At 45.3% G+C, this 27557-nt stretch overlaps 1 protein-coding gene across 1 annotated transcript in view; it reads left to right on the forward strand.

Annotated features, from left to right (window-relative positions):
• The first annotated feature begins 1216 nt into the window (after positions 1-1216).
• The window catches only part of LOC147705983 (protein-glutamine gamma-glutamyltransferase E-like), a 201081-nt gene continuing 174740 nt past the window's right edge, over positions 1217-27557 (forward strand). The window contains exon 1 of the mRNA XM_086929013.1: positions 1217-1293. Coding sequence (XP_086785139.1) covers positions 1287-1293 — 7 coding nt within the window. The 5' untranslated portion in view covers positions 1217-1286. The remainder of the gene's footprint in view (positions 1294-27557) is intronic.

The raw sequence follows: 27557 nt of genomic DNA on the forward strand, positions 1-27557 counted from the left end.
GGAGTCCTAAAGTTAGTAGTCCTAACTTTACTACTAAACCGAATATGATTCAGTTTTCATGATGTCTCAGTTTGCAAAGTACGCAAGAGACAATTTGTGTAGAGTGGTAGTGTCTCCCCAGGGTAAAACACCAACAAGTTTACCAAGGCCGGAAATGCACGCAGTAATTATGGGTTCTGTAGTGCTATTCCCCGTTCATGGCTAAAAAGCAGTACTTATCCTGTCAACTGGGTATATGTGCTCAAGTGACCTGTAAGAAGAATATGTGCATTGTGAACCGTCACACAAAGGAAGCCGAGTGTGTGTCAGCACAAATACAACTATCGCTAACGCATTGAAAAGTTAACACGACCCCCCAGTACATTCAGGACAGGAGCATACCAAAATGCCAGGGATTGTTTATGTTCAGGAAGGTGACCCTTCCTGCACATAAACAATTCTTAAGAAAGAAATTACATTTTGAAACTTCTAGAAGTTACAAAATGGCATTTCAAGATAGCCTATGTGGAGGAATGGGGGGCTTCCTGTACATAAACAATCTTTCCCCTGCAGGCAGACACCCTTGCACTACGTGGCGCTTCACAGAAACGCAAGGCTGCAATGTGTCCCTAACAATTCAAGGTGCCCGCTGCCCCAGTCCTTGGAGGGGGGGGGGCTCCATTACAGGAAGAGGTGTGGCGCCGTGCTAGGGCGACTGACTGGAATCTGGGGATCACGGTTGGATCCCCGGCACCAGGGGCAGATTACCCCAGCACCATGTGACTTTGGGCAATAGCTTGCTTAATCTTCCTGACGGCCCCCAGCGCCTGGAGACCCTTACAGGTGATTGTGCGCTTTAAAAATGTGGATTAGAATATATCCGTGAGACATGGGACACTGGGGGGTTAGGGGCCCTCATCACAGCAGGTAGGGGACACAACTTGCGCTACACTGCTGATTTGGTAAGACGTTGATGTGCATTTAATTTAGCTCTAATACACTTTTATGCTAAGTGCATTTGCTTAAAAATAAACATTTGTTGTGCTGCGTTGAGTTCACAGGTCTTGCGAAATATTCCAGCTCTGCAGGAAATGTGCCTGTAAAAATTGTTCATTCCGGTTGTCGCACTATGTTTGGCTTAAGCAAGTAAAACGAGTTTGTTTGGTTAAAAGACCATAGCCGTCACAGGGTCACGTCTGAACCGGAGGAGGGACGTTTCGCGTAGGTGCTATATAGACACCGTCCGGATCAAAGAGATAGATCAGAGAAGATTCGAGGGACACACGTGAAAAGTGACCCGTGCAAGCATGAAAGGTGAGTACACAAAAGGGAGACACAGAGAAAGAGAGTCAATGGCAGGGTCAGTGAAATAAGGAACGAACGTTTGGTGCGCAAAGAGATATGTTTAATTTGTTGCAGTTTTAAATAGTTCCAACTCGACTCATACATATTGGTGCGATTTACATCAGCACCACTTACATTACACAAGGACACTCTTTTTTTTTAAGGTAAGCACTAAGGAACGGGGAGAATAAGTGATTTGCTCAGAATAACGGGATATTAAACAGGCGAGAGACTCGAACCTGGTTCTCCTGTCCCGAAGTCGGCAGCTCTGACCAGTATGCCACATCGACTGCGTATATTGGGGCAGATTTACAAGCTCCTTGCGCCAATTTTGCGTCACTTTTAACATGGGAAAAGTGACGCAAAAGTGGCGCAAGGGGCTTGTACATCTACCTCATTGTTTGTTCGATATGTATTCATTCACATACATTGCCCTGTTAAATAAAAGCAAGCACAGATCATACTATATTTCATTATACAAACTATGCAGAGCAACGATGTATTTTTAGAGGTATTTGTAAAACAGCCTTTCATGCCTTTACGCCTAATAACCCCTGCAGAATATTCGAGCAATGGTGTTGGGAAGTTTGTTTTCCGAGTGGCATCGTTTGGAACAAAAAAACCCCGCCCTTTTACTCCATTTCGCCTTTCCAGATAACTGTCGCCAAAAATGCGTATCTCAAGTCTTAAATGTTTGGAGAACGCCACTTTGCAATATTGGTGTTGTAGTCCTTGTTTTTTTCATTTTAACCTTTAAACTAAGATGGATCCCCAAGACTGGAACATTGCATCCTTGGTGACACGGAGTGTGCATCAGTAACTTAGGTCAAGATATAGAGCCGTCTTAGTTAGGGGTTTAAGTGGTGCCGAGACGGGTCCCTATCGGCTTTCCATTTTCGCCCTCACGCTCAGAATGGGGAAAAACATCTTAACTCTGCAGCAGTTCACTGTTTTTGATGCAAATGTAATTTATTATGCAGTTCTAAACAGGGCTGATTTACAAGAAAGTAACTCAGGGCTTATTTGCAAGCCCCTTGTGCCACTGATGCGTCACTTTTAACATAGGAAAAAGTGACGTATGGGTGGCGCAAGGGGCTTTTAAATATGACCTCCTTCAGTGTGGAACACAAGCTATTTGGCTGCGTCGCACTGAGTCCCTTTCAAAGCCAGGGATGCGACATATGTCGCATCTCTGTGCTTCCTCCTACATGGGCGCACAAACTGATGCCATGCTCCGGCACTGGCACCCTTGCACCATGGTGCAAGGATGCCTGTGTGGTGGGGAGATTGCTTTTGTTCAGGAAGGGTACCCTTCCTGTGCAAATGCCGTCTTTCAACTTCTATGTGTGCCGCATTAGCACCCATAGAAGATGAAAAACATCATTGTTTCAATGATTGTTTATGTACAGGAAAGTCACCCTTCCTTTACATAAACAATCATTAGAGGTGGTTTCCTCCTTCTATGTGTGCTGCTCTCAAAGAAAGAGGAAAAGAAAATGAGGAGAAATTAGTACATTTCTCCTCGTTGCGCCTCCTTACGCCTCCCCTGGGGAGGCGTAGCATTGACACGCATTTCCAGAATTACGATTCCTCCTAAATCTGGAAATGTGTCTGGTTCCACTGGTGCTGCGTGGGCACACACACAGCAACACCCATGGAACGCCCCTTTCAGGCAAAGTGTTGCGTGTAAATGGGCCATATTTACAAGGACAAGAAGGACAAGAAAAGTCACGCAGGGTGGCTTTCCCTGTCCTGGTAAATCTGGAGCAGTAACATGCGCCACCGGTACAACACAAAAAGGGACGAACCAGTGGCACAAGGGGAATGTAAATCACCCCGAAGTGCTTCACATGAGCACCAACAGGTACATGTTCATTTATTGTTTGTAGGCACGGGTAATTAAGTGATCTGTCCAGAAGCACTGCGGAGGCTCAACCTGCTTCCTCAGCTCCAAAGTTGCCAGCTTGCGCGAGAACTAACGCATTTTCTATATCATAAACAACGAAGCCATAGTTGTATGTATGCATGTAGTATATTTATCTCATGCAACGGGAAACGGCCTTTACAACGAAGCCGTTTCCCCGAAATCTTTAACCACGCATGCAGTACAACGCATGCGTGGTTACCACTAATGCCTTTACCACGCATACCTTTACTACGATGTTTGTAGTAAAGGCATATGTGGTAAAGGTAAAAAGAAAAAAAGGGGGGCTTGGGGGGGTCTCCCCCCCAAATAAAACAACTCACCATAAGTCACGTTGGCGTCAGCGTCGTTAAAGAGAAATCGGAAAAAAATGCCGTTTTCTCTTAACGACGTATGACGTCACCACGCAATTATTCGAGGAAAAGTTTATCCGTGGTAAACGAATTCCGTTGTAACGCATGCGTGGTAAAGGCATGCGTTGCAACGGAATTCGTTGTATCATCATATATTCTCATGCAACTAACAACCTTTGACAAAGCCAATAGTCCCGGCTTGTTTAAGGTGTAATGTTACTTCTAGTATTATATATGTAGATGCAATAACAGAAGCAGCGAAATACAAGTCGGGATAATATGCTGAGCACAGATCTTTAGCATAAATGTTACAAGCCACGCCCTTAATTATATCGGCCACCCCTTTGAGAGACCCTCCCCCCCCCATGTTTTTCATCCTACTTAAAGCCCTGGGGCCTTATTTATGAAGGACTTGCGCCGCCGGTGCGTCTCTTTTAACATGGGATAAAGTGACGCACTGGCGGCGCAAGTCCTTCATAAATAAGGCCCCTGGTCTTAGTACTCTCCCACGCTTTGGAAATACTTGCCTGCTCTATGCAGGAGCATGAAACGAAGTTCAGGATTTTATTTTTGCCTTCAGGAACTTTAGTGCAACTTATCCCTTAAAATTAGAACTACGAATCCCAGCATGCAAAGGAAAACATCCTAAACTGATAAACTACTTGAGAACTCTGACGACAAGGTGTCATTCAATAACGGCATCTTATTACACAACAGGCAGTTGTGAATGAGGGCAGCACTCTGTAATTTCAGGTTTACGTTTGAAAGGAAAAAATGTACCACGCGCTGGCGCTTCACTGAACAATGCTTTCTGCTAAGTTAATTGTCACTTTCTAGGGTGGGATCGTGAAGTCGGTGGAATACACTGTCATGCACACTTTTTTGTTAAAGAGTTTTTAATATAGTGACTAACATTTTGTTACAGATATGTTTTATCAAGATAAAGCAAAAGCTGCAAAAAGAAAACACACAGCCTAGAACATGTCCAATGGGGGCTGCTTTCACTCCTACTGGCCCCATGTCCAGTACTAAAGTCCCACAGTCATATGAGTCTGTCCCACAGAGACAAACTGCTGCAGAAAGACTTGGGGGAAGATTTGCAAGCCCCTTGTGCCTCTTTTATGCCACCGTTGCGTCCCTTTTGTGACACAGCGGCGGCGCAAAAGATGCGCCATGGTGCGTGGTATTTACAACATGACGCATCTCCCAGATGCGTCACGTTATAAAGCCCTGCGCCAGAAGGAGGCGTTCCATCGCAGGAGGGGGCGTTCCGGCGCAGGAACGCCTCCCAAAAGTGGCTGAGTGAAATCTACAAGATTTCACTCAGTCACTTTTGGGCCCATGCTGCGTCAAAACCCTGCGCTTGCTTGAAGCAGGCGTAAGGATTGACGCAGCATTATGGAGATAGAGCCCCCCAAGCCTTGCTGGAGCTGCGTCGCGCTTGCGACACAACTCCAATAATGCGCCACTTTTACGGCTCAGATGCGTGACGCATCTGTGCCGTTTTTGCCCCATGGTGCGCCGCATTGTAAATGCGGCGCATCCAGGGTGGCGGAGTTGCGGCGCACAATTACTGGCGCATCCCTGCTGATATGCAGGGATGCGCCAGTAATTGTAAATCTGCCCCTTGTTTTTTCTTGTTTGTGTTCGGGGATCATTAAAATTAGTGGCACAACAGCATTTCTAACATTTTATTAAAATGAGCTCCCTGCTCCACTGATGGGATCACTTTGCCCATGTAATGCAACATTTTTTTAAATTTCTGTTGCATTTGAATTTGTCATTGGTAGTGGCAGTACTATAAACAATTGTCTTCTGAGCCACAGTTAGTCAGTGTCAAAAGTTTTCAGAGACATTTCAATTTATCAGCAGTGATGGTTTGATGCTCGATGGTAACTCCAGGGTTGTAAGTGGGATGAAAAAACTGGTTGGGGGGGCAGTCGGGTCTCGCAAAGGGGCGTGGCCAATGTAATTTAGGGCGTGGCTTAAAACTTGTAAGATAAAATCTGTGCTTAGAATAGTGTGCCTTGCGACTTGTATTTTGCTCTTCTGTCAGTGCATCCAGATCAGTGCTTTAAATGGGTCGGTACTGTCCGGTACGGAGTACCAGCACTTTTTTATTTTGAGAGGGAGAGTCCCGGCACTTATCAAGAGAAATGCTATACTTTTAACTGAGCTCGTCATGAGCGTCCAAGGAGTTAATAGGGGAGTACCAGCACTTCTCAGAAACAAGCAGGTACTCTAGTACAGAGTACCAGTACTTCTATTTTTCCATTTCAAGCACTGATCCAGATAGATAATACAACAAGTAACATCATACCTAGAACAAGTCAGGACTATTGGCTTTGTCAATGGTTGTTAGTTACATAAAATAAATAAGCAGCAACCATGGCTTGTATTTAATATTAAAACACGTTCACGTAAAGCCCTGGTGACATCACCACAAGATTGCTGCTCCTGAGTTTCAAAAAGAGAAGGGAAATCCAGAGGGAAAATGACTCTATAATGGATTTCCCTTCCCATACAACGCTCACCTGGCATGCCGTCATGCCTTATCTTCTGCACTTGTGAGAAGTGAGCAGTGTGAGCACGCCACATGATGTGCCTGCTGTCACTGCAGTCCGGAAAAAATGGACCGCCTGTGGCAGGGCACAAAACAGAGCTCGATAGAGACCTGTTTCCAGGCACCCTTTAAAAAACTGCTGGTGCTCAGCACCGGTGAGACCCGGCCCACTTAAATACCTGGGAAATCTATATTGCTCAATTTCATGTTTGTAATAGTTGCTGGTGGTAATTCGATTACTAAGGTTTGCAGAACAAGTCAAAATGCAGACAACATGCTCCACTGACAGTAAAATAAATATCTAATAGGGCCTTAGGTATGAACACATTTTCCCATAGACACAGAATGGGTAAAACTCTTTGATACATCTGGCCCTAACTCTCTGGCACAAAATTGTTTATGCTAAATGTTCTGTGCCCTGCACCATCCAGTGTAACCCTCATAGTTGAGAGTTTCTGCTTTGCAAGACTCTTCCCCATGAAGCAGAGATAATACAGTTCATGCATTAGTCAATGCACATTAAAATGCGCTTCTATTATATCGGCATGAGCAACGGATAACAAGACACACAATCTATACATTACATACATTGCGAATGTGCATAAAACTTTGAATCCAGGTTGGAGATTTTTGAAGAACTCATCCATTGTTGTGATAGGATAAACCTAGCAAATGTGGTTTCAAGATATGTTACGTGTCTCCATAGATTTTTCACCATCTTCTAGACCCTATTTTTGCAGTTTTTATGTCTCTGTGCAAAGTGCTACAGCAATTCAGTGCCACAATGAATACTTTGCCCCACTAAAATGGTATAGTGAAATCGGTTTTACTCAGTTGGTGTATTAAACTTTACAGAAAAGCCATTGTAAGCTGGTGCTGAAATTGTACAACTGCTGTGGAACTTAAATGTCGATTAATTATAGATCCAAACCGAATATTGAAGTCGCCTGCAGGAGGAATTTACCATACTTGCAAGTATAATTAGAAATAAGCTCCAGAAGTAAATTACAAAAGTCCGCCACTGGTCCTGGGGTGGTGGGGATCGGTTTAGGGTTAAGTTGGGAGGCAGGTTAAGGACAAATCCGGAAACTACTGAACTTTGGAACCAAGATTTTCATCATGTCTGAACGTCCACAAATCTGACTGGTATCGAGAGCGAAAGAAGAATGCAAACCATCTTCCTTCTTCCTTCTCTGTCTTTTTAATTGTAGCCAAGAGGTAAGGTGTGTACAATCTCAGGCCAGATTGTGACATTTAACCAAGATCCAATGATAAATTAGATGCCAAGTTTAGAAAAATCAGCTAATAAATCAATGAATCAATAGTGCTAGGCATTTACTTGAAGCTGATGTTGGTGTTGGTGTGCAAGCTTAGCAACTCGTGGATTGAAGCCGTATGATTCCTCTCTTCAAGCTGCTTTTGGAGCATGTTGTTTGGTGATGTTTGAAATGGGTGCAGCTTTGTCTTGGTTGATGTTCTTCTTGAAGTTGGCCTTGGACACCCAGGCTTAAGTACTGGCAACATAAGAGGTCACTGGGCCTTTTGCGGGTGGCTCGCCAGGTTGGCACTAGAGGAATCCCTGGCAAAGGACCACGCAACATACTTAGATATCCAGCTATTCCACCTGTTCAGTGGTGTATCAAAATGTAATCTCTTATTGAAATGGGTTTCTGTTTTAGCCCCCTCCAACCAACACAGTGGAAAAGTATGGAATGCTGGTGATGGGTATCTCTTTAGCTTCCACCATGTGTGTCGATTTCCGAGGCTTCATTACAAAGTGAACTCTGAGATTGTCTCCGACTCCCTCTGCTGCTTTACATGGTTCTTTGAGAGGGAGATGGGCCATTCATAGTCACTCACTGTCATTGTCAGACTTGCAGATCGAGGCAAGAATTAATTATGAGCAACATCTCGTCCTTGTAATGGTGCTAGTGGTGCTATGTCTCGTTTGTAAGGCCACTCTAGCTACTTTTTGATGTTTTTTGATTGTTCACAATTTCTTTATGCTATCTCTATATGTGCTAATGTGACCACCATCTGTAGTATGAATACTATATAGTCTGTCTTTGAGGTTACTAGATGACAAAACATTTTTGAGAGGACTTAGTACATCTCTTTCAGAGTTTAAACATAATTTGGATTGGAAAATACATAGGGGCAAATTTACAAGACCTGACGCATCTCTTCATATCAGCAGAGATGCGCCAACTAATTTGCCTTATGCAAAAAACCCTTGCGCCACCATGGATGTGTCGCCTTTACAATGCGGTGCACTGTGGCGCAAGGATTGACAGATGCATGACGCATCTATTGGCGTAGAGGCAAAGCATTGCTGGAGTCGTGTCGCAAGCACAACGCCACTCCAGCAATGCTTTGGAATGACTATTTCTATTATGCTGCGTCACTCCTTATGCCTGCTTCAAGCAGGTGTAAGATTTTGGCGTAGTGGCGTCGTAACATGGACTCAGTAAAATCTTGTAGATTTCACTGCATAATTTTTACGAGGCTTTCAGCATCGGAACACCCACCCTGCATACATAGGGGCAGATTTACAAGCCCCTTGCAACTCTTTTACGCAGCCGTTGCATCACTTTTGTGACGCAGTAGTGTCATAAACAATGCGCCACGTTGCAACACATTTACAACGTGACTCCTCTATGGAGAGGCATCACTTTGTAAAGCCCTGCGTCAAATTATACCAGCGTCAGGTATAATTTATGCAGGGTTGGTGTTCCAACGCAAGAAAGCCTTGTAAATGTGACACAGTGAAATCTACAAGATTTCACTGAGTCACTTTTACAACGCCACTGCGTTAAAACCTTACGCCTTCTTGAAGCAGGCGTAAGGAGTGAAGCAGCATAATAGAAATAGGCATTACGAAGCATTGTTGAGTTGCGTCGTGCTTGCGACATGACTCCAGCAATGTGTTGCCTCTACGCCAATAGATGCATCATGCATCTGTCAATCCTTGCGCCACGGTGGTGTAAAAGTGTCTCAAGGGGCTTGTAAATCTGCCCCTTAATATTAGTGCAGCTTTTCTTTTTTAAATAGAAAAGCAAGCCTCGTGTCCTCTAGAAAGATGAAAGTACTTCAGTAGCCCTCTCAGATTATTCCTTGTGTGTTTTAGACTACTAAGTGCAATATATATGAAAATAAATAAGCAAACAACACCAGACACTCGGGGTTTTAATAGCTTCCAACCAGACAAGCATGTTTGATGCACTGTCCCTGTGGTGGGCTGTGCAAAAGTACGGAAAAAAAGACAGAAGTGAAAGTTTAAAGTGCTAGCTGAATTTAAGCATACATTAGAAATCACTTTCCATTTTCAAAAATTTAACAAAAGGTTGCTGATTACCTGTAGAGCTGTTATTAGAATAAAAATGGCATGCAAGTCCCAGCTGCATGCAAATCAGTCTCAAGCCTGTGCCTCATGGGAACAGTCCAGCATGAACTTCCAAGACATGTCTTTCCTAGACCGGAATCAAGCATCCAAGGACCGGTTTTGGGGTAACAACCCTCATCAGCCAGGCTACCTTGAATCCAGTGGCAAAGTGTGCAAGGGGCCCACCTCTGGGCATACCTTTCCAACTTAGAGTGAACAGCTTTGTTAGCATGTATCTGGGTCTGAACTGAGGTGTCGAAGTGAGCTAAAGAATGATGATGGATTCAACCCAGATCTGTGACTTCGGATGAGTGTCTGAAAAGTTTCAGAGCTTTGTCCATCATCTTCTTGTGTTTGCTATATCATATGCTTACCTCGAATAATCTGGCACAGACCTGACCGTCCTGGAATATGTTGGATACCCCTCATATAGTACTGTATATTGAGGATAGCTGATGAGAATGATAGAATATAGAAATGTTTAACAAGATTAATAAAAACTAGAAGGAGGCAATATTTACAACAGTCAGTAAGGCTTTTTTGTGTTATTTGAAGCATTTGTGTACGAGGATGCTTATAACATAGGGGTTTTCAGAGTAGGTCCAGGAGGGCTGGATCCATGCCATATTTTCAGGATGCTCACTTTAGCTAAATTGCTATTTTACATAAGTAGCGGTTCCCTTCAAACACTTTGGACACCACTGCTCTAGCAAGAGATTGCAGTCTAGACACTCTAGTTAGGTAACTAAAGATTTTTTTCCTAATTGTGGAAGTTGACTTCAAATGTTAACCTTTTGTTCCAGATATAAGCGGATGAGATTATTTTAATCTAAACCATAAGAAGAACAATTTAGCATCATTTTAGTGGAGTCATACGGATCGATAATATTTGTAACAAAACGCCTCTTTTAAAATGTTCACCGCCAAGAATTTGGACTCCTGCTACTGGTTTTGCCACTCCGCAAGTGCACTGCAAACCAGACCTCAGTGCCATTGCACAGCGTAATGTGTGATTGGCTTATACCCAATTGGAATGACTTAACTCACTTATAGTTCCCTAGTATATGGTACCAGCGGTATACAGGGCCTGTGAGTTACGTTGTCACTCATCGCTGCAGCACTTATTGCACCACTCCGACTGTGACAAAGTATAATATGTCTCCCAGCCTATCTCTACAGAATGGTAAAGCAGTTTGAAACTGCTAACTCGAATTTGTATTTAAACTTATGACAACGTCTGTTCCTACCTTTTTAATATATGTAAGTCACCCCTATAGTAGGCCCATTGAATCATAAGGCAGCTCACTGTTTATTAAAAAAATGAACATATATTTGTATATGTCCAAACAGTAAAAACATAAATTGTCATTTTAATGTGGTAAGGCTAGTAGCCCCATAGGCTAGTGTAAGGTTACACCCAGACAACTCAGCTGTGCTCACTCCTGAACGGGATTACTAACATTGTGAAAGGCGTGGCCAACTCTTAGGAAAGGAAACAATAGAGGAATGCTATTGGAAGAGGTGTCATCTCTCCCTGGCAGGAAGCCAATCAGGGTGTGAACCTAAAGGGTGAGCTTCAAAGGGGGAGTCCTTTTTGAAGGGTAAATAGAGGACACACTTGAGGGTGCTACTCTTTTGTTCTGGTAGACAGAGAAGGGAATAAAGTTGCAAACTGGTTTTCTCATGGGTTTGTAGCCCTCAGATGACCACACCTCTAGGTTGGGCTACTAAACGTCACACACCAAGAGAGGAGTGCTGCCATCTTGGGAGCAGGCAGAATTTTGCACTCTTGGATACCTATCTGCCACATATCAAAGGAAGGCATCATCAGATGGAAAGGGATTTGGTAGCCCATTGGAAACATCCCCCTGAGGGCTCTTTCCAGGTATTAATATGTCAACCCCGGCACCCAGAACTTGGATCACATCTGCATTGGAGAGAGGACCGAAGATGGACTACCCTTCTGTTCCCTGTTCCTGGCAAGAGAGGCTGCACCAATCGCTGGACTGCACCTGATAATCCTTGGGCTAGCAAAGAGAGGACTGTGCCTGTGGTACCTGGCTCATGGAAAAGTCATCCCTGAGCTCCAGACAGAAAAGGTGAACTCTAAGATTCAGTTGGCTGACTTCCTGTTATGGTGCCGCAAAAGCTGAAGTGGCACTCCTTGGCAAATCAGTAGTTACAATCACTTGAGTGGCATTGACTGCTGATGTGCAGCCTAAGAGACCGAGCCCTGACACTCAAAAGTTGCACCGTGATCACTGGACCCGGGGGAGAAATTAGAGTGCTGTTTGGTTGCCTCCGCCCATCCCCTGTTGACCACGTAGCATTCTACAGTATCTTCAGCCTCCTGTATCCCTTCCATAAGGGCCATTCAATTGAAGTCTATGGTGTTCTGGCCAGGGAGTCTGGGATTGGCTGGAGACTGCTTTGGTGACAAGGTATCTGTCCTACAACTCTTTTTTGGCCCACTTGACCAGCTCCCTGTCGGAGTTGGTTGCCCAAAGCAGGCCGGAGTTCCTAGACACAGCTCTTCAAAAGTTTTACAAAGTCTTGCAAAGTGTCCGTTTCGCTTACTGCCGTAGTTGCCAATGAATGTTTGCATTTTTGTGAAAAGTTGTAATTTACATTTTGTTTAAAAATCTATCTCTCCAATATTTTTTCATTCTGGTATCTTAGAAAATCATAAAAATATTATCTTTTTCTATAAATTGGCATAGGATCTTTTTGGTGTTATGCGACTCTTTTGTTTCATTGTTTGGTATTTCTAAATGCTCTACACGTGTTTCTTTGTTTAAGCCTCACTGCTTGAATCCACACCTACCCAGGGTTGAACTAAGACTCAACAAACAAGCTTGACTGGAGCTTAGAGAGTATTATGAGTGTAATATGGTGAACTCTCACATCCACTCCATATAATACACCACATTCCTCACAATGCTTCACCCTGGTGTTTAGGGAGAGAGGTTCTGTTTTCTGTTTTAAAATGAACTCCATGAAACTTTCAGCTAACTCTGTGTCTTTGTGCCTTCTTTGTATCCTCCTGTTTGGCTGATGCAATGTAGACAAAGCACAAACATTGTTTGGCCCACCCAGTATTGTTTGTTTTTCTGAAATAAAACTGTCAAAGCAGTAGTTCATAAAATAAAAAGGTCAATGGCTGTGATGCCCATTGAGCTGGTGCTCCCATCGCATTCCCTGGCTAGCCCATCCATGAGACCTTCATTTTCTGCAGCCACATTCCTTAGTTCCTGCCGAAGCCACCACGGGGCATACACAGTCAGCCACCAGTTCGCTGACTGTGTATGCCCCGATGAATGCCAGGGAGAAATCCACTCGAAAGTGCAGTAGCTCATGACTATGTGTGCAGATGCTTTGAAGCTCGTTGACCACTCTTTGCAAGGTGCTGAAATATATGGGGCGTCTCTTGTCCTATTGTCGTGGTTGGAGGTGCCCACATCCCTTCATGGCTACCCTACAGTAAAAAGTACAGGCTTTGTCGCTGATACCTGCTCATTTTGTGTTGTGAGAAACCGCTCTAATGTGGTTTTGCACCCAACTTCTAGTTTTATTTTTTGAAAAATCCCAATGCATACATTCCTCCACTTCCCCACTGAACGCTTTGCCAATTCCATTGGTGCCAATTAAAGCCTGTAAAAAGTCTCCCAGCACTTACCGCACTTGTTCGCTATCTTGAGAGCTAGTGCAGTGTTTACCAGCATGCTCAGGTCAAGTCTGCTAGGTTCTACAGTTCTTGTGGTATCGCTGTCCCATCGAGGCCCATGTGCGGCGCCAACTTCATGAATCTCTGCCACTGAAAATGAGACACCGCGTCAGCCAATGCATTTTTAATGCCAGGGATGTGCCTAGACCTGACAGCAGTATTAGCCCAAGCTGGCAGCATAACAAATGCCTCAGCAAGCATACCAATATTGGGCAATGCGCCATCCCCAAATTGAAAGCTTGGACCACTGTGTGATTATCTACCCATAATGTAACCTGCTGCTGGCGAGACGCTCTTCCCATATAGAGATGGCGACTATGATTGGAAAGAGTTTTAGTACCGCCAATGTCTTGATGCTCCAATTTTCATGCCAACTTGCCGGCCAGTACACCACACCCCATGCCAAGCCAAAGATGACCCACAAGGTGTCGCTCCCAGCTGCATCAGTAAACAGTTCCAGCTGCTCTGCTGTCATCCAGAATTTCCACCAGATCAGGGTCCCATTAAGGATGGCTAGGAATGCTGCCCATTGCTGTAGATCCTCCTTTACCCCTGTATCAGACTGACCATCCGCTGTCTCTCAGTAATCCATCTTGTTAAGCATGCCAGTTGCCTGGCAAACGTCCTCACTTCTGGGATCACCGGATTGGTGAAGTTTAAGTTTGCGTAGAAGGTTTTGAATTTCAGCGAGCGTAGCTTTCTTCTTCCCTAGCACTACCCTCATCATGTTCTTCAGGTCCTTCACCTTTGTTGCTGGTAGTCAACACCAGTCCTGTATGGTGTCTAACTGAATGCCCAGGAAGGTCAGTTGTGTAGTAGAGAAAAATGTCTTTTCCTGAGCTAGGGGCACCCCAGCTCTTCAGCCAAGGCCACAAACTGCCCCAACAGACCTGCACACTCAGAGGAGCCCGTTTGCTGAGGAACAAAAATCATCCAGATAATAAATACGTCTCCCAAAGCTGCTAAAGACCTCAAAGGAAGCACAGGTGATCGCACACCCCATTGGCAGGCCCCTATCTTCCCCTAGTTTGAAACCTAGCAAGTGATAGCTTTCTGGGTGCACAGGTAGCAAGAGGAATACCGATTGGATGTCGGCCTTGGCCAGCATGGACCCGTTTCCGCTTGTCCTGATCTGGTCTATGGCCTCATATGAGGTGGCATAGGATACCAAACGGCTGTCCTGATCCAGCCAGTTGCTTACCGACTCTCCAGCTGGATGTGACAGGTGGTGAATTAGTCTAAAGTGACTGGGCTCTTTCTTCAGTACCAACCCTAGCGGTGGCACCACACAGTTTTTGCATGGGGATTCTGAGAAAGGAGTTGGCGATCCTGCCCTGGCGGAGCTGCCTGCCTTCTTTTTACCCTTGCCATGGGCAGGATGTCCCTGACTGACTTCACGTTTTGGCTTACATGAGGAATTATGGGGGCCTTGGACTGCTAGTAACTGTTTATCTTTATCCTTAGGGTAGATGCTCAATAACTGCAGCAAAGTTGCAGTTTTTACTGGTGGGGCAATTGTGTGGGGAACAAATACTCCACTTCCAGTGTCACTGCTTCCAAACTCTTAGTTTTTGTTGTCTGTCTTTTTGGCATTCCCTTTCCACTTTGGCCCTCTTGCATTCGATGGCTGAATGTGCCTCTTCGCAGTTGCTGCAGGTGTCCCTGAACTTACAGGACTGTCCCTGTAAAAAACTGGCTCTGTATATACTATACCAAATGAAGGTATAGTGTGCACAGAGTCCAGTAGATTCCCAAAGGTAGGCAGAGGTAAAAATAGATAATACCATACTCTCTATTTGTGGTAGAGTGGGCGAGCAGTAAGGCTTTATCAGAGGGTAGTGTTAAGCCTTTATTGTGCCCACTGCAGGCAAAAAATGACGTCACACACTCAAAGACAGAACTCAGACCACTTTTTTGTATAATAATATTATTTAGTTGTATTTGTTTTTCTAGAACCAAGCCAGGCCTGGTACAGCTAAGTGTAATAATACTTAGCAAGAATATTTCAGTTAAATACAGTTTGAAAGCAGTTGAATGCAATTATATTGGTTACAGGTAAGTCACTTGTTCATAAAACAGTTGGAATTACTTTTCAGTTACTATTGAGATTAGTTTGTATGTTACTTTTCAGATTGCTCTAACTTGGGCCATAGGCGTCGGTTGTAGTGGTGGTTCCAGGCATCAGGTTTCTTTGTCCCCAGCAGGCTCAGAGTCTGTCTTGGGAGTTTCTTTTGATTAGAGTGGTTGTTCACAGGAGATCCCATCTTTGAGGAAGGCAGTCAGTCCTCCCAGGGGTTCTGGAGATTGCTGGCTGCAGGAGAAGATGACATTTGGCACTGGACCTCTGGAAACTGCAGACGGGCAGGTAGGGCTGGGGCCAAGTCAGTTCTTCTTTGGTCCTCCTTATTCTTAGGTTGCAGGAATCTACTGTTGAGTTCAGGGCTGCCCCCTAAACACTGTATTTATGGGGTGTTTTAGGGGTCTTGAGGTCAGTAGCTAATGGGCTACCAGCCTTAGGGTGGCTATACCCTTGATGTGCTCACTCCACGTGGGGGAGTGGGCACAGTCTCTAACCCTGATTGGAGAGTGCCTGCCATCCGCAAGATGGCGAGCACCGAAGAGTGGGCTTCACCTCGCCTCCCCTACCTGAGGGGTGGGGTTGGCAGAGGTGGGCAAACCTTATGGGCTGCTCTAATTATTTCTGCCTATCTTCCTACTGAAAGGGGGGGAGACAGGAAGGGGCCTGCTCCTGATAGCAGGAGAGGCTTGGGGTCATGTTACAAGGCCTTTGAAGCGGCTCTGCCACAGATGGCTCTCTCTGACCTGGGAGAGGGTCCTTTATTTATGGGCCCAGGGAGTGATGGCTCTCACCTTAGGGGTCCAGAAACTTGTCTCATGGTGGCTGGCTGTTGTTTACCAGTCAGGAAACCCACCAGAGGCTGGTTGTTTTTCAGGGGAATCTCTAAGATGCCCTCTGAATACATTGCATAATAAATCCCACACTGGCATTAGGGTTGGTTTATTTTGCTGAGAAGTTTGCTACCAAACTTCCCGGAATTCAGTAAAGTCATTATGGTGCTGTGGAGTTCATAATGTCAAACTCCCAGATCATATACTCTTTATGGCTTTGTTGCACTTACAATTTCTAAGAATGGACTTTGACACTGCAAGGGTCCAGTGTTCATGCAACTTTACCCTCAGCAGTGGTAAAGTGCACCCAGCTAGAGGGTTTCTTACCTATACGAGAGGCAGTGCTTTGCAGGCATGATACACAGGAATCTGTGCCATGTCGGCTCTTCACTTTCCACTGCACCAAAACACTTAGTCTGCAATGGTGGTGTGCGTCTTTTAACGTTACAGCACCTCTAAGGGCGGCACTGTATGTTCTGCAGCCCTTAGAGGCCTTCCCTGGTCACAGTGCCCTTGGTACCCATGGAAAATTTTACAAGTGACTTACATGTGGCCAAAGAGGAGCAAATTGGGGGTATACATGTATAGTTTTGGCAAAGAACACAAGCCCTGGGAACCTGATTGGCAGGGACCCAGGGCACATCAAGTCAAAATGCATCAAAAATCTGACGAAAAATGTGCAGGGGGTTACTGCAACAGAAACCCAGCTTTGTGTGGTCCCCACCTGCAATCATCCCTGGCAAACCTCCAGCATGCTGTGTTCCGGCTTTTCCTTGCTTTACCTCCCCCATATATTCCCTTGGTTTGTTTTCATGGCGAATCCCAACCAGCCTCCCTTTATGTCCTGTTCCCCAGAAAGGCGATTCCTTACTACTGACTTCTTCCGAGACAGCCATCATATGGGTCGTATACCCTTCCACATCCTGGTGGTCTCAGTCTGTGCACAGACAGGCTTACATCTTTCAAATGAAGCCCTCGTCATACAAGAGCAAGGCATTCCCTTGATATTTTAGCTGCACCTCGTTCCCTTTCTGCTGGTGTAAGAACCGTTGTGCTCTGCAGGGACTTCTCCACAAACACGCTAGCTAACGTTCTGAAGGCTGAAGCCAATTCTCAATGTTACGCTCCACTCGCTGCTTCCATGTCTCCCTCTTATCCTCATCCTTCTTATTCTGTACTTTTAGGTCTAACCCTGCCTGGAGTACTTCCAACAGTGAGAAAATGTTTACATACGCCTTGCACCAGATCCTCTCTTGCACAATAATGGTATCAGGCTGGCCAAACCAGTTTCCCTTGCTATAACTGGTGGGTCGCCTGGTGAAGGCCTGAAGTATTCACTTGCGGGCTGACTTTCTCACCCTACTGCTTCTCTGCCCCAACCCAGGCCTTTGTGAGATCGTTGGGCACCTGTGCCTTTGGCTCTTTGCCTACTGTGTCACCTATTTGCTTGTTGGCCTCCCTTGCTGCTTTTGAGGTACCCTGTTGCCTCTCGGCATTGGGCTGTCCTACTGCCGCCCCTCCTTCCTGTGCTCCCACCTGTGGTTTACCCACAGCTGGCGCTTTTGGTGCCCCGTTGCCAAGTCCTGGCCATGCACCCATGCTGTGCCAAAGATATGGGGGTGCTGGGTGGTGCTAGAGGGCTCACGGGTCCAGTCAAGGCCACCATGGCGCACAGGCAAAAGGGGATAATCCCTGTCCCCATGCCCCTGGCCCACCCTGTCATTGCCCTGTGAAGTCTTGGCTGCCCTGTAGCCCCCTCCCCACATTGGCTTGGTGTCTCAAGGCAACTTGCATTGTCCTATTAAGTACCCCCCACTTGCATTGCATAGTTAGCAATTCCACCCGATATGACCCGGTGGTACATGGTGCACTACCATCGCTAGGCTGCCCCCCCGCCCCACCCAGGCTGTGTGCTTGTGGCTCACCATTATCTCCTGTCTTGCCTTTGGACTATTGTGCTATGGGCTTTGTGGCCGCCGCCTTATTGGCTATAGGCGCCATCATCCGTCAATGATCACTCTCATCCTCATTGTGGGATGACCTTTCTGGGGAGGTGTTAGACCTGTCTGGCCCTTTGCGTAGTCCCTCCAATTTATTATTTATTTTGTCCCCTTTTTACCCCTCATGCCTTTATATATTTTGTGTCCACTAAATTTTTATGGTGTTGGTCTGGGGGATAGGTGCTCTTTCACCTTCATAATCTTTCACCTCAGTCCTAAATGCCTTTCCTGACAGGAATCTACTTGGAGTCACAAGATGGTGGCTTCTAACTGTCACAACTGTCACACCTGAGACCTGTCCCATAGGATAGCATAAGGCATTCCAGAACCTTCTGGTCCCTTCTGGACCTCTGAGGGTCAGCCTATATAAGGCGGAATGCTGGTCAGCCATTTTGTCTTGTCAGTGAGGAACAGCTGGAGTATAGGTTAAGGGTCTGGAAAGGGGTAGGATCTTCACAGGGTAGCTTACCTCCCAAGGGTTGCCCCTTTTAGGGATCACCACCCCTCCGCCTCTGTAGGTCTGACTCAGTTAGTTCCATCCTGCGGACCCTGGACAGGGTGACTCCAGCTCAGGAGGGTGTGAGGTGTTAAGCCAAGTCTTCACCCATCCTTGTCCAGTTTGAAGGGATAGAACGATTTGCAGGAGATAGAGGTTTGGAGCCCTGGAGTGTGGAACTTTACCCCTGATTTGCACCTCCAAGGTGTCAGTGGGGCCGTGGACTGAGTGTGGAGCGGAGCGAAGTGCCGACTGAATACTGGCAGCGCGCTTCTGCACAGGCTCTCGGCGGTGATCACTGTCCTCACAGGAGGGGCCTAGGATCGAGCAGGCCCAGAGGTGAGCCACTTCCTGTACTGGCGAGGGGAGCAGCCGCCGTTCCGAGCCGCTACTCTCCCGCGCGTGCGCAGGAGCGCTGCCGGGGAGAGAAGTGTCTGAGGCAGCCGAGGCGGGGAGCGGGCCCTACGCTGAGCGCGAACTCCTCACAGGGCTGACGCAGGTTCAAGCGGGGAACCAGCCCTGAGGTACGCGCCGGTAGGGATCAGAGGAGGCCCCTGAAGTCGGAACTTAGACCGGAGAGAGATGCTCACTTGTACCGACTCAAGTAAGGAGTGTGGGGATATTGCGGTGTGCCTAGACTCCCCCCCCCTTGTTCATCCAGCCAGTGACTAAAGACACCGGAACTCAGTGTAAGCGATCGGTTCTTGTATCCCAAAGGAGTCCCCTCACAGTAGAGAAAGAGAAGGCTTCATAACTGACTAAGGTTAACTGTGGAACACTACTATCCGTACTGGGAAGCAGCCTGGGTAGAATGCCTGTGGTTTCTTAGAGTATTGTCAAATCGAACCTGTTAAGTCTAAGGCTCAATCAATAGATATTGTGTCTTTCTGCTAATAATCTGATATGAAAAGTGAAGGGTAGTCCAAAGAGCAGAACGGGGAATAAGTAAAGTCATTCCTGTGTATTGTGAATTCAACTGTGTAGCTCTGTTAAGTAAATGTAAAGGAAGCCATATGGAACCACAATGAAATTGACAAAAGAATTGTGAAATGAAATTGTAAGTGTAATCTGTTAAGTAAAGTGAGAAGGAAATAAGGAGAAATATTGATGTAAAAAGAAAAGAGATATAGAGAAGAACCAAAATATTTTTATAAAACAATTCGTATTTTTCCACAAAGATTGGTGTAGCGTCATTTTTGAGTGGAATTGCTTTGAGTTGCTGCTGTGTGGTTTGCAACCTTTACACATGTGCCTCTGTTGATATTGCTTTACCCTAGACCAGGCTACCCTAGGTGACCTGACAACATTAGGTTCCAACAGGAGGGCAGTTATGTTGCTGGCCTCCTCACCCTAGTCCACACCTGCTGCTTCTTCATAGGGTTCCCCACAGTAGCCGACGTTCCGGCTGCAAGCTTCCCTTTGCGAGGACCCCACCTTTGTGACCCCTCAGCCCTCTTGCTGACAGTTCCTGAAGGGTCTCCAGCCCTGTCCACCTGGAGCACCACCATCACTTGCTTGCTGCCCAAGTCTTTGTGCCGAGTTGCCACCAATGTCCACATTCTCTCCAGTACCCCTTGCAAGTTGCTGTCCAGCTCTGGTCCCTCATATTTCTTCTGGCTACCGCTTCAGCATTTCTCTGGTTGTGCTCCTCCTTTGTCGTCCTCATCTTCGCTCCAGTACCTGGCAGGCTAGCAGCATTCCCTCCAAGAGCCACCAGGACAGGTGCCAGCACTCAGAGTACCAGGCATGGTACCTTGCAGTGGGAAATTGATTTGGCCTTGCTCTGCCCATACTCACACTCCAGTTGTGGCTCCTACTCCTAGTACTTTTCAATCCACCCAGACGAGCTTCACTCCAGCAATGCCCAGCTCTCCAAACACAATTTTCTTGCAACTAGGATTGCGAGCTGCTTACCCTATGTCCCCGTCACCGTCGGGCCAGTAAAATTCAATGATTTGCTGGCCCTTTAAGAGGTGGGGTGAGTGGCCAAACCATTTCCCAGTTGCAACCAGGTGACTCCTGAGCTCTTCCACGCTGACCAATCTACACCCAGCGCTTTCCAGGGCTTTGTTTATGCCCACTCTTGTACATGTTTGAGGCTGGTTCCCCATCCGTCCGGCTGCACCTTCCCCTCCTATGCGCTTACTCAGGGAATGCTGAAGTTCATTAAATACAGCTTGCTTGTTCCTTTCATCGTATGCGCATCAATCCCCGACTAGTGTCAGCAAAGGGTGAAAGGGCTGCAAGGTAAACAAAGAGTTTTTTAATTTTATCGGTAGGATTAAAACCACAGACTTGGAACAGCATGGATGTAACTCCAAGGTCACAGCGATACAGAGGGGCAAGCCAGCAAATTATTAGGGAGGGCCTTGGCATAGCCGAGTCAGTGCCCCAACGTGGCCCCAATAGCCCAAAAACAATATATTTGGCATTTAAATCATTCAGCAAGGGACTTGTAAAAATATGATAAAGACTCTTCAGAATTAAAAAAGAATGTATATATCTTTAACTTATGGGAATGTTTTTTTTTAGGTACTCTACACTGTATCAAAGAATTTAGTGCCAATATTGACAACACACCCCGCCCACACAACAACAGAGCATGCATGAATAAATAAATACACAACACAACTTTTGTTTGGGAAAAATATTGCTGCAGGTTTATTCCATACAAAAGTATGCAATATGGTGGGTTATTATATGGGCGATCCAAGGGCAGACAGCTGTTACCAACCTATGCTGCCCTGCCCGCCTGATGGGCCAAGCACTGTGGAGAACCCAATCAGTGCTTCACCTTATGGGGTGATCCTCTTTCCGGATCACGTGACACATTGGTTCCTTATTACTCACGCCCCTTTCAGGGCAGAGCTTAGCAAGGCAAGCCCCCGGTTGTTCAGGCCCACAACTGCCCATAGGACTAACAGGGCACCAATGTAATTCTTCCAGGACCCTCCCTTGAGGCTCCTGGGATTTGGCTATGGCACCGCTATTGTGCTCTTGCAGAGGTACCCTTCTGTACCCATATGCTTCCAGCGACCTGTAACTTCACCTGCAACGACAAAGAAAACATGACATCGTTCTATGTACTTTGCCTGCCAGTAAGTGGTAGGGTGGGAGATGGCGTGTCCAGCGCAAAGAGGATACCAGGATAGCCGGGGGAGGCATAAATACCCTCCCCATCTCCTCGACCTGCCGGAAGTGACACGCCTAGTGCCCCTAAGGCAAGGGGGGGCTCCTCCCTGAGTCCTTGCATTAGAAGGGGTGGGTTTGTGCCCAAATTGCACTAAAAGGCCGCCCTTTTAGGGTGGCCCCCTTCGCGGGCCGCGAGTAGCTGCCGAGTGGCGTTTATTAGAAGTGATTTGAACAAGAGCTTAGAAAACGTCACTCATGTCCCCCACCACCCTGAGGACAGTACCATTAGGGAACCTGGTGGTAGTTTTTTGCCATAGGTACCCCATATGTGGCCTAAGTTGTTATCATAGATGGAACAATATTACATTATAGGAAAACATTTCGTGGAGGTCTTTGCACAGCGCACATCCGGAACTGATGTATTTTATGTAACTTCCAAATGCGAAGACTAAGGAAAAAATATAGGAAGAGTGAAATAAGATAATTGCCCAGGATCACACAGTATACTCAAGTGGTTAGGTCGGGGTTCATTCCATGATTTCATGTTATACAACTGAATCACTAAATGGGGATCTCTATGTATTCTGCCTTTGGAGAGCTGTGGGGGGGATACGTCAACAGCAACATGAAGGCTCCGCTCGTTTCTGTCTCGAAGATCCAAGAGGGCCTTTAGCTGAAATGAGCCAGACCCAAGCATCCTGCTCGAATCTGCAGTGTCCACCCCACCTCTATGCAGATGATGTCTACAGCAAAATCATGAATCCACTGAGCTGTCACGTGATCATGTTTGCTACTTGCTTAGCTTTTTGTTAACTCAGAAAGGATTATTTTTTCTTTGAAACAGAAACAACTTTTTGCCCTCAGGGTGTTGTCTTTACAGTATCACTTGTACAAACTTAGGAAGTATCTTGAACAATATAGAAAAGTCTTCTTTCAATTAGGTCCATTCAAACAGGTCTTAACTTGAGGATAGTGAATCACACTTCAGCAAGTCTCGGTGACTCACTGGTGCCTTGTCATTGGTTCGGATGTTTTTAAGTTAGTAAAAGGATGGTTCCAATGAAAAGGCTGCTGCTTGGCGGATTAATTGGACTAGAAGTGCTCTGACTTTACCCTAGTGTAATAAACGAAGATGAAGCAGTAGGTTCAGGTAAGGAAGTTTATTCTCTTCCATGATGACTCCACCCGTCATGGACGTCTGGTCTCCGTGAAGCCGGTGGTTACAATGGCAAACGGAAAGACTCAGCCGTCCATGCGCGAGGGAAGCAATTCAAAACACAACAGGGTATACACGGGCCGTGGCACGTGTATACATATTTTCAAAAGTAAACACACTAGACTCAGGCTTTGGCTCGTGAGGTGGACAGGAGTCGAACCCACGAGCCAAACCCACGTGAAAGCGGCAACGCGAGTGAAGCCCTCCATTACACCACCTTCCCCCTTACAACAGTCAATAAAATGGAAAGAGAAAACATATGAAATTAAAATGGATTTAACCACAAGTAACACAAATGCCTAAAATTTAATGAACTCGTTATATCTCTCAGGAGCCCTGATGTGTCTGCCGAAAGAAGAAACTTTTGTGTGAGTAGGGACATCCTGGCTAACAACAACGTTTGGGGAATCCAGAGAAACCTCCCCTGAGGGTTGCCCCGAAGACTGAGGGGCTTGTGAAAAGGAATGGTTAGGAACACCGGAAACAGAAGGGGCATCCATCCAAAAACTCCAATCCAAATTACCGGAGTTACCATTATGCTTCCTACCTTTGATAATCTCTGCTTGGTGATCAGAGACTTTCACTAGTTGGCGTTTGTTCCACCAACCCTTTTTTCCCAGAAAGGCCGCTCCCTTACTCACTTTAACTACCTGAATGGGTGCAAAAAATTTTGAGCGTCCTTTAACTACCCTACCTGGATTCTTGATTAAAACCCAGTCACCAACCAGCAGGTCCACCAATTTACCATCTGAGGTACCATCAAACTGTAACTTCATTTGGCTCTGTTTTTCTAGAACAGATTTCTTGACGGAATCCAAATCGATAGTTTTACCAGCAGAGTCCTGATGCAACCAGGAAGGAAATAGAACAGAACGATTCTCTCTACCTCTCAGTAAGGAAAACGGGGAGACCCCAGTCACGCAATGAGGAGAGGTATTATAGTGCCACACTTTTTGCTTTACGAATTCGACCACATTGTAACCACAAGAAATCGCCGTCTGAACACCCTCTTTGATCACTTTATTCCCCCTCTCGACAAGACCATTCGAAGCTGGAGAATAAAGAGAGACTTTGAGTTGTTTGATGTCTAATTGTTTCAAAAATTTGGACATTTTATCCGAAACAAAATGAGTCCCGTTATCTGTGACGATAAACTTGGGAGATCCCTCCAAATCAAACACCCTCTTGAGAAAGGTTATTGTGGAATCTGAATCAGGAGTTTTAACAAAATCAAAGTACATCCACTTTGAAAAATAGTCCACCAAAAGAATAATGTACTTATTCTCCTGTTGGAGAATGGAATATGGCCCCGAAAAATCTACCCCAACTTTCTCCCAGGGAGAGTTAGGGAAATCCGTGGGGTGCAGGGGAACTTTCAGTGTGCGCCAATGTTTATCGGATAATAAACACTCCGGGCACGAGTCAATCAAATTTTTAACTTGGACATCAATTGAGGGCCACCAATAGTGTTGCTTAATGCGCATAGAGGTTTTAGTTGTCCCCAGATGCCCTTGGTGAGCCTTATTAATAATAGACTCTCTCAGTTTAAAAGGAGGGACAAATTTCTCACCTCTTCGTACTACGCCGTTCTCAACAGACAGTTCCTCAGAAATTTGGGCAAAACTACGCAGATCGCCATTCAAACTTCTCGGTTCAGGCCAACACCGTGTGGTAAACTCTATCACTTTTAACAACACATTGTCTAAAGCAGTGGCTTCCTTCCAATCACCCTCAGAAATCACATCACTAATTTCATCCACTGCATCCACAAAGGTAACACATTCGACGTCCTCTACAAGAAAATCCTCCTCATCGTCCTTCTCCATAGCCATTCTAGATAGGCAATTAGCCCGAAAATTCTTGCCACCAACAATATGCTTAACAGAAAAATTGAACTCTTGTAATTTTGAGACTAATCTCATCAGTCGAGCTGACATGGACGCTGAACTGGATTTATCAAAGATGTAAATTAGTGGCTTGTGATCAGTGACCAACTCAAATCTCCTACCCCAAATGTACATTTTAAACTTGTGGACCGCCCAAGCACAAGCCAGAGCTTCCCTTTCGATAGTACTGTACCTCTGTTCGAACTCTTTGAGTGCCCTAGACGCAAACGCCACAGTTTGTTCCTGACCATTCACCTTCTGTGTAAGAACTGCCCCTAGACCAGAAATACTCGCATCCACAGTGATAACTGAGATGGCATCTTCTCTGAAGGCATGTATGGCTTTAGCAGAAACAATCATCTTCTTGATCTCACAAAAAACCTTGTCTAACTCCTGTGTCCAAACGAAACTAGACCCTTTCCTCAAAAGCTTCCTTAAAGGTTCCACTATTTGGGAATACGACTGGACAAACCTTGCATAATACTCTGCAAGTCCTAGGAAGGATCGTAAGGCATCCTTATCAGGAGGAGGTTTTGCGTCTTCAATGGCTCTAATGACTGAAAACTTGGGAGTGATACCTTGGTCAGAGACTGTATGCCCCAGATAATCAATCTTGTTAACTGCAAACTTGCATTTGTCTGCGCGAACAGTCATGTTCCTAGACATTAAAATTGAAAGCACGTTTCTGAGAATAACGTCATGTTCGTTTAATGATTTGGCAAAAATCAAAATGTCATCAAGGTACGCCTGCACACCCGCTATACCTTGAAACAATACATCCATCAGCTTCTGGAAAACGCTTCCAGCAGACGCTAACCCAAAAGGGAGGCGAAGGAATTTGAAAGCTCCGAAAGGAGTAATAAAAGAGGTAAGCTCTTGGGATTCCTTCGCTAAAGACACCTGATGGTACGCTGACCTCAGATCGATCAAAGAAAACCATTTAGCGTCGCCTATGTTAGCCAGAAGCTCGTGGATTCTTGGTAGCGGGTGACAGTCAACGATAATGTTCTTATTTAATGAGCGTAAATCCGCACATAATCTAATTTCCCCTGTCTTTTTGCGTGCGACTACAATTGGTGCGACCCATTGTGAAGAATTGATGGGGGAAATGATACCTTGTTTACACAAATCATCCAACATTATTTTTAATTCAGATCTGACGCTCAGTGGGACAGCTCTAACTTTATGAGCAATTGGTTGTGCCCCGGGTATCAGTCTAATCTTATGCTCAAATCCTTTGACACTCCCTACCATTTCCATGAACACTGGTTTAAATTCTGACAAAATTTCTTGAACCTTTGTGTTATGATCATCAATTACAGCAACAGGTAAATCAGTTTTAAAGGTAGGTAACTTCCCAACTTTGATGGGGTTCTCATCACCTGGAACTAAATAAAGACCCATCCTGGCTAAGTCTTTCCAGCCCACGATGTCTTTGCCTTTTTCTGCTACATAAATTTTAGTGACGGTCTCCCTCCCCAAGCATTGGACTAATCCTTCAAAATACCCTAGCATGTTAATATTCTTCTCCCCAAATGCTAGTGGATTAACATCAGATTCAATCAGTTCGACTCTTTTGTCCCATTTTTCGTAAAAAGTTGAATCTCTAAGGATAGTGTATGGGGAGCCTGAATCCGCCATGACTTGAAGATGCACATTATCAATAATAGCTGCACATAGTGGACCCTTAATAGAATCAATGTCACCATTAGCATCAAGAGTTACGATAATGTTCTTAAAAGATTCAGTACATGCATCAAAGTCTACCATATTAACATTCGGAGGTTTCTTCGCGAATCTGCAAACCCCCTGAAAATGTCCAATTTTTTTACAAATAGAACACCGTTTCTTGAGAGCAGGGCAATTTGGGGCGTTCCCAATGTGATCCTTTGAACCGCACCTATAACAAAAATACGTTTTTTTCCTTTGGTTAAATTTATTGGATTGAACTCTGCCTTTATTAGCAATGGTACACAGAGTTTCTCCTTCATCAGAGTCATAACAGTCTATAGCATTAACACCCTGCTTAGGTTGATCCATAACAACTTTGCTGGTTAATGTAGAACGTTCAATGCTAAGGGCAAGGTCTATGACTTCACTTAAAGATGGATTCTTGCACCCCAGAATTCTCTGTTTAATCTTCCTTGATGCACAATTAAATACGAACTGGTCTCTAATAAATTTATCAGGAGAAGGTTCGAAATTGCAAGTGATTGCTAAAACTCTGAGTGCAGCGATGTACTCTTCCACCTTCTCGTCCTCTTTTTGTTTCCTGGCATAGAAGTTGTGTCTCTCTAACATAATGTTCATCACAAAATTGTTTTTTTAACCTTGCAATGGCTTCAATGTAAACGTTCCAAAGGTTATCCCCACTTTCATCATGTGAAATGGGTGGTGCTATAGGAACAATACTTTTAAAGATTCGTTGACCAGCTTGCCCTAAACAACCAAAAAGGATAGCGAATTTTCTTTTGTCAGAATATTCAGCAGCGTCAATAGCCACTAAATGGTTCTCAAATAACCCAAACCACTCAGACCAAATTATGTCTGGAGTGCCAGGTTTGTCTAAGAAAGGTGGAGGTTGAGTAATCTGGTGCCACTGGTTGTTAGCCATGTTGAATGCCAATGTAGAAGTAAAAGGTTAATAA

Source organism: Lissotriton vulgaris, chromosome 7, assembly GCF_964263255.1.
Source record: "Lissotriton vulgaris chromosome 7, aLisVul1.2, whole genome shotgun sequence".
In the NCBI taxonomy this organism is placed as follows: domain Eukaryota; kingdom Metazoa; phylum Chordata; class Amphibia; order Caudata; family Salamandridae; genus Lissotriton; species Lissotriton vulgaris.